This window comes from Phoca vitulina, unplaced genomic scaffold, assembly GCF_004348235.1.
Source record: "Phoca vitulina isolate PV1807 unplaced genomic scaffold, GSC_HSeal_1.0 scaffold35, whole genome shotgun sequence".
NCBI classification, from domain to species: domain Eukaryota; kingdom Metazoa; phylum Chordata; class Mammalia; order Carnivora; family Phocidae; genus Phoca; species Phoca vitulina.
In genome coordinates this window covers 19,123,984-19,136,084 of record NW_022589738.1, presented here as the reverse complement: position 1 = coordinate 19,136,084, position 12,101 = coordinate 19,123,984, and the positions used below count along the sequence as shown (strand labels likewise).

The 12,101-nt window shown below is 54.8% G+C and overlaps 1 protein-coding gene across 4 annotated transcripts in view; it reads right to left on the bottom strand.

Annotated features, from left to right (window-relative positions):
* CDK16 (cyclin dependent kinase 16) overlaps nucleotides 1-10,137 on the bottom strand; it is a 12,463-nt gene extending 2,326 nt beyond the window's left edge. The window contains exons 1-14 of one of the 4 annotated variants that reach the window (XM_032426716.1): nucleotides 9,758-10,137; nucleotides 4,640-4,847; nucleotides 3,895-4,028; nucleotides 3,669-3,794; nucleotides 3,518-3,574; nucleotides 3,306-3,420; nucleotides 2,524-2,618; nucleotides 2,369-2,431; nucleotides 1,993-2,116; nucleotides 1,675-1,795; nucleotides 1,469-1,566; nucleotides 1,283-1,388; nucleotides 1,155-1,218; nucleotides 885-975 (exon numbers count right to left, since the gene is read on the bottom strand). In XM_032426716.1, coding sequence (XP_032282607.1) covers nucleotides 885-975; nucleotides 1,155-1,218; nucleotides 1,283-1,388; nucleotides 1,469-1,566; nucleotides 1,675-1,795; nucleotides 1,993-2,116; nucleotides 2,369-2,431; nucleotides 2,524-2,618; nucleotides 3,306-3,420; nucleotides 3,518-3,574; nucleotides 3,669-3,794; nucleotides 3,895-4,028; nucleotides 4,640-4,847; nucleotides 9,758-9,769 — 1,414 coding nt within the window. In that variant the 5' untranslated portion in view covers nucleotides 9,770-10,137. Of the gene's footprint in view, nucleotides 1-884; nucleotides 976-1,154; nucleotides 1,219-1,282; nucleotides 1,389-1,468; nucleotides 1,567-1,674; nucleotides 1,796-1,992; nucleotides 2,117-2,368; nucleotides 2,432-2,523; nucleotides 2,619-3,305; nucleotides 3,421-3,517; nucleotides 3,575-3,668; nucleotides 3,795-3,894; nucleotides 4,029-4,639; nucleotides 4,848-6,044; nucleotides 6,153-9,316; nucleotides 9,723-9,757 lie in introns of those variants that run through there. The other 3 variants (XM_032426720.1, XM_032426718.1, XM_032426717.1) reach the window with 3 other exon arrangements.
* Between the last annotated feature and the right edge of the window lie 1,964 nt (nucleotides 10,138-12,101).

Here is a 12,101-nt window from a genome sequence, read left to right as displayed (position 1 = left end):
TGAGCTGAAGGCAGACGCTTAACGACTGAGCCACCCATGCGCCCCTAAAAAATATTTTAGAGACACATGCTGAAATTTACAGATGAATGATATCTCTGGGAGCTGATTCAAAATAACCAGAGGGAGGGGCGCCTGGGTGGCTCAGTCATTAAGCATCTGCCTTCGGCTCAGGTCATGATCCCAGGATCCTGGGATGGAAGCCCACATCGGGCTCCTTGCTCCGCGGGGAGCCTGCTTCTCCCTCTCCCACTCCCCCTGCTCGTGTTCCCTCTCTCGCTATGTATCTCTCTGTCAAATAAATAAATAAAATCTTTTTATTTTATGTTATTTTATATTAAGCAGACGTTTAACAGACTGAGTCACCCAGGCGTCCCTCACATCCTAGTTTTTGACCTGTATGCCAGTTACATGGGTGTGTTTAGTTTGTGAAAATTCATTGTGTTGGTGCGCCTCGGTGGCTCAGATGGTCAAGCGTCTGCCTTCAGCTCAGGTCATGATCCCGGGGTCCTGGGATCGAGCCCCGCGTCCAGCTCCTGGCTCAGTGAGGAGCCTGCTTCTCCCCCTGCTCATGCTCTATCTCTGTGTCTCAAATGAATAAATAAAATTAAAAAAAAAATTCATTGTGCTGTATACTTACGATCTGTGCATTTCCTAAATATTTTATGAGAAAATGTTTACTAAAAAAAGGGAAAACGATGTTGCATCTATTTTTATGTATGTTTGAAAATTCCCATGAAAGGTAAAAAGGAACCAAAAAGCAAATAATTTTTGTAATAAACACACATGTCTCAACAAGGGTGTGCCCCCTTAGAGGTGACAAGCCAGGGCCCTGCACAACCTGCCCAGTGTCCTGTTCCCCACAGCCCCCCACCAACTTCACTCACTGTCAGGAAGTTTGTGGATCCGCTCCCCAAGACTGAGAAAGAATGGATGTTTCATGGCGTCCTCTGCGGAGATCCGATTGCGACCTTCAAACTGAGTGGGGGACAGGTCGGGGGAGGGCAGGGGTGGCGGCGGCGGGGGTGGTGTATTGAACACCTTCAACAAGTAGGCCTCTCTTCCTCCCCACCCCAGACCATACCCCTGGAGCTCGTCCATTTCCCCACACCTAAAATCCCCTAACCCCCAAGGCTGGCCCAGGAAGGTGGACTCACTTGCAGCAGCTTGTTGAGGAGATCAGCCCCATCGCTGTCAAGTCTACAGCAAGGACAAGGGGACCTGCTTTAAATTGAGTTTGGGCACTCTGGCCCCTAATACCCACCCACCTACCCACCAGTCTCACCGGGGTGCGTGGCTTAAAAGGGCCTCGGCTCGATACTTGGGGTAGTTGTATGTCTTGAACTCTTCGTTGGACAGAATGCCTGGCCACGTCTCCTCAGTTGGGGTTCCTGGTGGGGAAGAATTACCCTAAGCATCCACAGGGCATCTCTAAATGTCCCCATGGCTCCTAGGGCTCACTCCTCCTCACCCAAGATGCGGAAGATGAAGTGCAGCTGTTCCTCCACTGTGGAGCCTGGGAAGAGGGGCCGGCCCGTGGCCATCTCGTAGAAGATGCAGCCCACACCCCTAGGCAGGGAGAGCACAGTGAACAGGGAGGCAGTTGGCTGGTTGGCCATTGTGACTGAGCCACCCCCTTCACCACATGGCCCCTGCCGTACTTCCACCTGTCCTCACCACATGTCAATCTGGGTCGAGTAGTCCGTGGACCCAAGCAGAATGTCGGGGGGTCGGTACCACAGTGTCACCACCTCGTTGGAGTAGGTCTTCGTTGGGATTGACTTAGCTCGGGCCAGGCCTGGTAGGTTGAGAGAAGGAGCAGCTGGAATTGAGGAGGCCCCAGGCAGTCTGGGGGACGGTACAGTTGGGACTGAGAGCATCTTAAGCAAAGCCTGGACAAGCTGAAGGGGATGGAGATTAGGTGGTCATGAGGAAGGGGGAGTGTAGGAGGGTAAGGCTGGGGCATCACTGAGAAGAAGGGGGAGGCCAGGGTACCAAAGTCTGCCAGCTTCAGCTCTCCTCTCTCGTTGATGAGCAGGTTTTGGGGCTTGAGGTCTCGGTGTAGCACCTTCTGCCGGTGGCAGTAGGCCAGGCCACGGAGCAGCTGGAACAGGAACAGCTAGGGACCCGGAAGGGCAGGTGGAGGTCAAAGGGTATCCAGCAGTCTGACCCCCAGCGGACACTGCTCCCCACCCCCAAACACAGACACTGAGCCCAGAGCCTTAGCTCATGAAAGAGAACAGGGTCCCAATGCCCTCCAAGGGCTCCCAGCAAAAAAGCCAAATGGGAAAAGTCTGTTTCTGGGAGATTTGTGGGGTGGAGTGGGTGAGTGGGGGCCCCCGTGTGCCCCTGCTTCCTGCCCCACACCCACTTTCACGTTGTGCATGTTGATAACGTTCCCACAGTCATCCAGGTACTGCTTCAGGTCCTTGTCCTGAGGAGAGAAGAGGAAATAGAGGAGTAAAGAGGAGATAGTGGCCATCGCCCCACCTCCCCCCTTCAGGACCCACTGCCACTCAACCTTACCAGGTACTCAAAGACAAGGGTGAGGGACTTCTCCGTGTGGATAATGTCATGTAGCGTGACGATGTTGGCATGTTTGAGGTCCTTGAGCAGGGACACTGCAGGAAACATGGGAGTGAGATGGGGGAAAAGTCAGGACCCCACCCTCAGGATAGAGGCGAGGACGAGGACCAGACAGGGATGAGCCCAGGGTTTCTTTCTTTCCCTGTGTACTCTGGGGTGGTGGCTCACAGCCACTGGCTCTATCCCACGCAATGCCAGGAAGGTGTGTCCCTATGTTCCAGATGTGGAAACTAAGGCTCAGAGAAGAGTTTGGAGCAAGAACCTGGGATTGCAGCTCCAGGTTTATGTGACATTAGATTTTCACAACCTGTTTTTGATTTCTGGAAAAGGGTTTTGTTTCAACCCTCAGTACAGAGGCCTGCAGCTTCGTGTGAAATTGAGTTTGTGCATATAATTTCTACGCAATTCAAATTCATTCCGTGTGATAGTCTGCCTAGAAATCGTCATGTCAAGGAAACTGGTGAGCACTTTCATGGGTTCTCTCAGAACCAAAGCAAGCACCCTGCTTTCTAATTCCTTGGTCTCTTCTCCAAACAGGAACAGATTCCTGGTTACCTTGATTATTATCTAAAGATTTGCACAATGGTCACTTTCTTATGAAGCTCAGAGTGTCAGAAGGAAAGTCTCAAAACCCCCAGTCTCTCTTCTCACTATGGGCCATGTATGTATGTACCATGGGGAGAGGCCGGGAAGCCTGGGACAGCCTTCCTGGGTGTTTATACCTTCCCGGATGGCGGTGCAGGGTGCCCCCTCTTCGTGTTCCAGTCTGATCTCCTTGAGTGCCACAAGGTTGTCCGTGAGCTTGCTTTTGCCTTTGTAGACGGTGGCATAGGTACCCTGGGGCGTGAGGAAGAGTGAGAGGAAAGGAGCTGGAGGCTGCAGGAAGTTCTCATGGACTCCCATCCCCACCATAGGCCTCATGATTGTCTCTCACCTCACCCAGCTTGTCCAGCTTGATGTAGGTCTCCAGTTTCCCAAAGCCAATCTCAGACTGTGGGGTAAAGGGGCAGATTGAAGCAGGCTCCTGGGAGGGGACTGGGGAGGAGAAGTGGGGGGAGGAGAGAACAGAAACAGAAGATGCTCACCAGGCTGACACGGCGGAGGCGGCGGCTGAGGGGCTTGTCGAAGATGGGGCTATTGAGGGTCAGCTTCTCAAGGTAGCCCTCAGGCAGCCGGATGTCGGCTGGTAGTGACAGGCGCTTGTTGATGTCCTAGCGGGCAAGATAGGTGGGAAACAGGACCATGAGCTCCACCTCCCTGGGTTTAACCCTCTTTTCTAGCCCCACCACCAGCCAGACAGGGGTTAAGCACCTCAGTGGAGATCTTGCGTGGGGGATGGTTGCGCATGCGCACCCTCACTGGCGACTGCACCTCATCCGAGGACGTGGCTGAAGCCTGGTCACTTTCCCCATCAGACCCCATCTTCAAGTCCTCATGTACAATCTCTGGTGGTGAGGACGGGGGAGGGGGGGAGGAGGGCAGACCAGTTGAGGTCTGGAGCCCCAGGAACCCCCTCCCCAGCATAACACATTCCTTCATCACACACATCCATACAAGCAAGCCCCCAGAGCAGCCTGGAGTCCCTCAGGGAGAAGGTGGCAAGGCCCAAGGAGGTTCAGACAAGTCGGGACAGGTTGAATAGGGGTGGAGGGGCAATAGTCACCTAGTGGAGCACCCCATTCCAGGGGTGAGCTGAGACTGGTGCTGGCCCAGGGCCAGGAGGCACACAGCGGCAGAGTAGCCAAAGGCCCTGGGAAGGCAGGCCCAGGGCAGGCAGGCACCCGTAGGCCTGAGGGGGCCATAGCAGAGTGCAGGAGAAGGGCAAAGGAAGGTTGGGGCAGCTATAGCAGGCAGGACACTCTTCCTCCCCCGAGGCCTGGGCACAAAGCCAAGGAAAGGGACACAGATGGACAGAGAGAAGGTGTTGAGAGGATGGCAGGGAAGGGGGAGAAAATGGAGAAAGGAAAACGGAAATAAAACAAGTCTAAAGGGAGCTCGGCTGGGAGGCAGCACCCTGGGGACCAGTCTCGGGGGCAGAAGCGGTCAGTGGACCTACCTGGTGCAGAGCTGAGGGGGCCCCGTCCAGAGCGAGGTTCCCCAGGAGCGGCACGAGTGGGTACCTCTCCAAGGTCACTGCCACCGCCACCCCCACTCTCATCCAGGCCTATCTGTTCAGGGGCACCATTGGTCTTGTCCACACCTCGGCCCCCTCGGAGTGTCATTGACAGCTGCCGCTTGATCTTCTTCATCCGATCCATGGCGACCTGAGCAGGGGGGAATAGATGGGAATGGGTCCCACGTTAGCACTTGCCTGACCACCACGGGCCCCCTAAAGCCCAAGACAACTTAGTGAGGTACACTGACATGAACCTGTGTCAGTGCCCACCCAACCGCTGCGGAGGCCTGAACCATTCGGGATTCCCGGAAACCTGGCATAGATGGGGACCCTTGTCAGTGCCTGCCCACCCACAGCCAGCCCCTGGGGACCCTGCTCCTAAGTAGCGCACCTGGGTGTTGAGGCCTGGGTGGCTGGCCGAGGGCAATGGCCCAACTGGTGGACTGTTGGCCTCTATGGGGGCAGCCTCACTGTGGGAACAAAAGCCTCCACAGCAGGCATTCTCAGGTGCAGCAGTGGTGATGGGCCCAGCTGTGGGTGGGGCGAGCAGCTCGCCCAGGACCAAGGGGCCACCAATACGGCCCTGGGCTCGCCCATAGAATGGCATATTCCACCGGCACCAGCCCCACATCACCCCCAACTGCCAAGGCAGAATGCTCCCCACAACCACAAGGACCCGCCTGCCTTCCCCAGCAACCACTGTCATGGTGACTAAGTGGACTACCCCACTGGTCTACTCAAGTGAGGGGTGTACAGAGAGGGGAGTCCTACCCAGACCCAACCACTGGGTAGGTTCCGGGGGGAGGGGGGATCTCAATAGACACCAGCTGTCCTGAGGGTCGCTGGAAAGTTTCAATCAGGCTGGGACCCTATGGGTCCCCCTCAGATTTTTATAAGCCAGGCCTAGCCTCATTTCTCCTCTACTTGAGAGTACACATCTTCCTTACCACCCCAAATAAATGTCCCAGTCCTCAAGGGTGGCCCACAAGGTCTCACCCTATTCACCCCTATTATCTCTCTGGCCTCACCTCCCCCTCAACCATTGCTAGTTGTTTTGCAACCACACCCAGCAGTCCCACCTTAGGGCCTTTGCACTGGCAGTTCCTGGTACGTGAAATACCCTTCCCCCAGATTTCAAAATAGCTCACTCCCTCACCCCCTTCGGACCCTTGCTCAAATACCACCTTTTTCATGGATAACCCTCCACAAATAACCCTATTTAAAATCTCAACCACACTGAGCTCCCCCTCACTTTGCCAAATTATCCCCCCAGCACTTATCACCTTCTCAGAAATGATACCATCTACTTATTGGTTTCTATATTCTTAACTGTCTGTCTCCTCACCGCCATAACTAGAAGATCAGCTCCGCCAGGGTAGATTTCTGTCTGTTTAGGTCACGGCTATATCCTGAGGACCTGGAACAGTGACTGACACAGAGTAGACGCTCAAAAAGTGCTTACGGCAGAAATTAATGAATCAGGGGGCTGAGGGCCTAAGACCAATCTCTACCAGATGGGCAGGGTAAGTTTGCTACCCATGAACAACTCCAGAAAACGTGGCCCAGGGACACTAGCATTGGCAGGAAGATGACCTAGATGGGGCTGCTGGAGGGAACAGGGCCACCAAAAGGCTTAGGCTGGCCTTCTTCTGCTTCCTCCTGGGCTCCAGGCCAGCAAGGAGGGGGAAAGACCTGGCCTAGGAACCATCTGGACTCACAGCAGGGCCTAAGATGGCCCTGGGCCCAAGGGAAGTGGAGCTAGATAGGAGGTGGGAGGATGAGGCTGGATCTGGATTCGAGGAGAGAAGTGGGTCATCTGTTACCTTGACATCAGGTGCTTACCCCACTGGTCCCTACACCCTGCTTCCGCTTGCCTGGCCTCACCACCCCCAGGAGGAGCAGAGGGGCCAGCCTAGTGGAAAGACCCCAGTAAAGAGGATGAGGTCCATTCAGAGAACCCAGGATAACAAAAAAATCCTGACCCAGTAGGCCGTACACTGGACCTGAAGCTGAAGAAGGAGAAGCATGGCCAGCCCCAAAGGCAGTCTTGCATCCATGGTACGAATACCCAGCCGGCTTTGCCTGTTGTGGCAGGGAATGGGGCATCTGGGGGGACAGTAAGTAGGGCCGGATGGAAGATGAGGAGGGAGCCAGAAGGAGCCAGGGTCCATGACCTCTAACTGGAAACTCCAAGGGCTGGACATGTTCCAGAGTTCAGTTTTTTTGGGATTTTAGGAAGACAGGATACAAAATCTGTATATCACGCAACATTCCCAGCAGGGGTGCCCTGGGCAGACCTTTGTGAACAGAGACACTTGAACATTAATATACAGTAAAACTTTTAAATATTATTATTTCCATTTTCTGAGCTTTTTAGATTTCAGAATAGTGAAGGAAGGAGCAAGAAACTGGATACACAACTCCACTCAAAAAAAAAGGGCATTTGTCCTTCCTGACCCCCGAGGACATACACCCTTCCTCAAAATACTCTCACACCCAAGGGCACTCATCACCTCACACCACACTGTCCACTGAGGACACAGTCATCACACTCTAGTCAACATAGTCACCACACAACTCCCACCAAGAACACACCATCCTCATCCTTTCCAGTCCCCCATAAGCACACACTGGCCCCTCAAGAAGGCCTCTCTGCATTTTAACTATCAGCACCTGCAATTTCCCCATTTATTTCTAACCCCCATCAGCATAGGAAGCCCCAACAGAGCAGAGAACTCTGTTTGCATAGGCTCAGGCCCCTGTAAGTTAACGCTCACCGCCCAAGGCTCCCCGCCACATTCTTGGGCGCCTCCTAGGCCCAGCTGCCTGTTAGCTTCTCCAAAGCACTCACCCCCATTAACACACTGTTCCCCGTGCATAATTCTGACCCCTATTAACATGCACTTGGGACCCTCTACAGCTGACCCAAATTAGCACTCACTGGACCTTCACACTGCCCTGAATCTCATTAACACAAAGTGAAACTTGCCAATCCCTGACCTGACTGTTTTTGCCCACACTCAGACCCCTCGACAGCTATAACCATCATTAAACCCATATTCTGGTCCTCTCACTACCCTGTCCCCACCACCTCCCATCAGCACAAGCTGGACCTTCACTTCACCCTGACCTCTATTAGCACACACTGGGCCTCTCACAGTGCCTCCCCGTTAGCACACCCTGAACCCTTACTCAGCCCCATTCCCCGGGGACACACAAACACAGTGTTCTATAATGGCCTGACCCTCATTAGCGCACATAGGTCTTCATTCAGCCTGGAGCCCCATTAGCACACACTTCAGCCCTCCATGGTTCTAAATCCACTTTATCACACCTAGACCTTCACATATTCCTGTCCTTTATTTCTCTTTGCTTCAACTCCTCCACACCTATAATGCCTGTTGGTTCACATTTGAATCCCTTCACAACCCCGATCCTCCTTACTGCACCCCCTGGAACCTCAATACACCCCAGTCCCCCGGGGACACAAGCATACACTGTCTTCACAATGTTCTGATGCTCACTAGCATTTTCCAGACCCCATACTGCTCTGACTCTTCCCCCAATGGTACACATTTAAGCACCTCCAAGGCTCTAAACCCATATCAACGGTCACTAGAATTTCACATATAACTATCCCTTATCGCATCCTGGAGTCTCACATCCCCTGTCCTCATGGACATGGACACACACACACACACACACACTGACCTCACACCATCTTGATCCTTAATATACTGAATCTCTTACAGTGCTAAGACATTTCCCTCACCACTGTGCCCTCCCACCGCACATATATTCATAACTTCTGGTACCCAGTAGCACAGGCTCAGGTCTTCCACCACTCTGTCCCCATTAGCATATCCTGGGCCTCACACTACCCAGACCTTTATTAACACACGCACGTACCCTCTACAGCTATGACCCCCATTAGCACACTCTCAACATTCGAGTTCTTCCACTACCCTGACCTCCATGAGCACTCTCCAGACCCCCGCACGCTGCAGTCCCTCATGGGCAAATACACAGTATTAACACCATCCTGACGCTCATTACCACACACACAGGGCTTCAGAGCCCTGATCCTATTAGCATACCTTCTGCTATCTCTACCACTTTATCCCCCATTAACACACACGGGGTCTCTCCACACCTTTAACCCCGTTTGCATACCTCAGCATTCCTCTGACATGCTCTCCCCTATCACACACCGTCGGGGCCCTTCACTGCCCCCCCCCCCCATTAGCACACGCTGGGCCTCAAGCCCTACACAGTGGTAAGACTTATTATCACATGCTCCGACCCCTCCACAGCTCAGGCCATTAGCAAACCTCGAGCCTTTCACCACCCACTTCCACATCCTCTGGTCCTTTGATCACCCTGCTTCCCATTAGCACCCACAGGACTGCCCATCCCCGGTTCCCAGACCGGGCCCAGGGCGGGGCCAAGGTCAGGAAGGCCCCGAATGACCCCCGCCCCGGTGCACTCTGGGAAATTCGCTGGGGGAGGGGGCACATGCCAGCGGTGCAGCCCAGACCCCTGGGCACCGCCCGGGGTCTGGGTTGGTTCTGCAAGAGGAAGGGCAGCCCCCACCCCACGTCTCGGGGACGCGCTCACCGGCGGGGGCGCGCGAGCAACCTCAGCGCCGCGGGGCCGGCGCGGCGGCGCCTGGGGCGGCGGCCCGGGGTGAGGCCGCGCGACCTCCTTCTCCTCCTGTTCGCCGCAGGCGCCCGTCCCAGTAGTCTTCGGCCATGGCTGCTGGGCCCGGGCCGCCGCCGGCTGAGGAGGAGGAGGCGGCGGCGGCGGCGGTGGTTGAGGCGGAGGCGGCGTCCCGCTCAGCCGGCCATGAGCTTGGCCGCTGCGGGCAATGCCCCCGGGCTCGCTGGCGCCCGCTCGAATCCGAGAGCTCACGGCGGCTCGCGGCTCAGAGCCGACTGCTTGCGGAGACGCGGCGGATCCCAGGGCCGAACAGCCAACGGCCCAACCGCCGCGCGCGCCGCGCTCCGCGCATGCGCACGCACGCGCCGAAAAGGCTGAAGTGGGAAGGAGGGGACTTACCTCGGACTGCATGTACCAAAAGACCCGTCCGCTGCGGGAGGGGGCGCGGCCATTGCGCGCCCACCGGGGAATGTGGCGCCAGCCCTGGAACGGCGCCAGGGGGAAATGTAGAGGTTGCTTAGTACTCAGTTCCGATCTTGTTAGAAGTTTGCTAGCGCCGAAGTGGGCAGCAGCCAGTAACCAGCGTGCCGGTCACCACTCGGTCCCCCTACGTGGTCTCACTTGGTACATCCCCATGGTGGCGAACGGGACTTTTGCAAGGAGGAAAAAGACAGATGAGGCAGTCAGTCTGAGTCCCTTGAGGTGCCTCAGAAGGCAGGAAATTTAAAGGTTCGCGAGAAGATGACTTTTCTAGGAGAGGCGGCCTGGAGAATCATTGGCCTTTACCACCTTAGATAGGACAGAGTCTAGCCCCGCCCAGCTCCCCCCCCCACCTCCGCTAGCTCATTCCCACTGTGAACGTGTGCGTCCCCGCCCTTTGAGGTTGTCGCCCAGCCAATCGGATTTGCCCCCTGGGGTGAGGCAGAGCAAGAATGAAGGGCGTGGCTGAGCTGAAGAGGCGTGATTTCACGGCCCCGTACCACGCCTCTGCCAGATTTTCATTGGCTTTCGGCGCCAGGGGCGGGCACTTCTTTTTGTTCTGAGCGCCTCTCTCACTATAGGCCGACTGTTCCGCAAGATTATTGGTCAAAAAAGCGTTCAATCGTCTTTCGTCCCGCCTCTAACCCTTCCCATTCCCCCCGCCCCGCAGCAAGACTCACGGGGTGGAGCCTAGGCTGAGAAAAGAAAGGCGGACCTTTAGAGGGGAGGGTGCGTTACTGCGCATGCTTGGGACTTTAGGTCGGAAGGAGACCTCTTTCCGCCTCACGCGAGCATTTGCGTATGCACCCTGAATTGGGTTTTCTCGCCTGCCGCCTCTCAGCTCCTTCTTGCCTGCCAGGGCCCCGCCGTGGTTCTCCCCAGGTCTGCGGTTTTCTGTTGTATTTATTGCGCGCCTGTTGTGTGTCAAGCACTGCCAGCACACCTAAGCCCTCACTCCTCTATGCCTGGAAAACTCTCTACACAATATCAACAAGCCCAGCTCAAATGGCGGCAGCTTTTGGCAGGCCTTCTGGGACATCTTTACACTGCACCCCAGTCCAAAGCCAGCTTCCCCGCCTCTTCTGGGCTTCCTTTTATGGCAGCCTTGATCACACCGGTTAGAGTTTTCAGTAAGGTTCATACTAGGGAGGACTACCAGAGCATGATGGGAGTGGAAATACTTGACGAAGACAGAAGTCCACCGCGGGCTAGACCATCAGGTCCATCACTTCTCTGACCTCATTCTCATTTCCTACCCTTCTTCCTCTAACTCTACTCCAGACGTATTTGTTCCCTTCAAGCTGTTTCTGAATAAAGCAGGCACAATCCAGCCTCAGGGACTTTGCACTTGCTGGTCCCTTGGCCAGGAATATTCTTCTAGATACCCACATGCTTCATCCCTTCACTTCTTCCAAGTCCTTGCTTCAGTGTCACCTTCATGAAGCCTTCCCTGAATGCCCTATTTAAAAATGCCTACCTGCACCCCCATCATTTGAGACCCCCAGACCTGGCCCTACAGACCTTTTGAATGACACCGGTCAACTTCTTACAATTTACTTGTGTTTGTCTATTCTGGGTCTCACCCTAGCAGAACATAAGCCCACCCCCCACAACACACCCACAGGCCTCAAGGAAGGGATTTTTTTTTTTTTTTTTTTGGATCCATTGCTGTCTCCAATGCCTAGAATAGTGCCTGGTCCATAGTAAGCCCTCAACAAATGTTATGGCAAATGTTTGATGGCAAATAGCTCTAGGTCAAGACAAGAGACAACCGTGTACACACTTTCCTTTGTGCTTGCCTGCCCGGTGCAGGGGGCTCAGTGAAGTGACCCAAACCCTGCCCACTGAACTCTGGTCTTCTATCTTGTTGGTGTTACAATGGTAGCCAAACAGGACAAAAAATGGCACATGTGGGAGAACTAAGATACAACCAGGATTCCAGGGTTCCTGCTGAAGCTGTTCTGGATAAAGAAGTGTTTCAGGTATGAATGAGATAGGAAGGTGATCCAGGAGCTGGGGTGGTGAACAAAGGGACAAAAGTGTCTGGAGAATCGAGCTATAACGGGGGAGATAGTGGACAAGGAGCTGGGATAGTAGAGAAAGGGGGCAGAAGAAGTTTGTGTCTGGGGCGCTGGGGTGACTCAGTCGTTAAGCATCTGCCTTCGGCTCAGGTCATGATCCCAGGGTCCTGGGATTGAGCCCCGCAGCATTGGGCTCCCTGCTCAGTGGGAAGCCTGCTTCTCCCTCTCCCACTCTCCCTGCT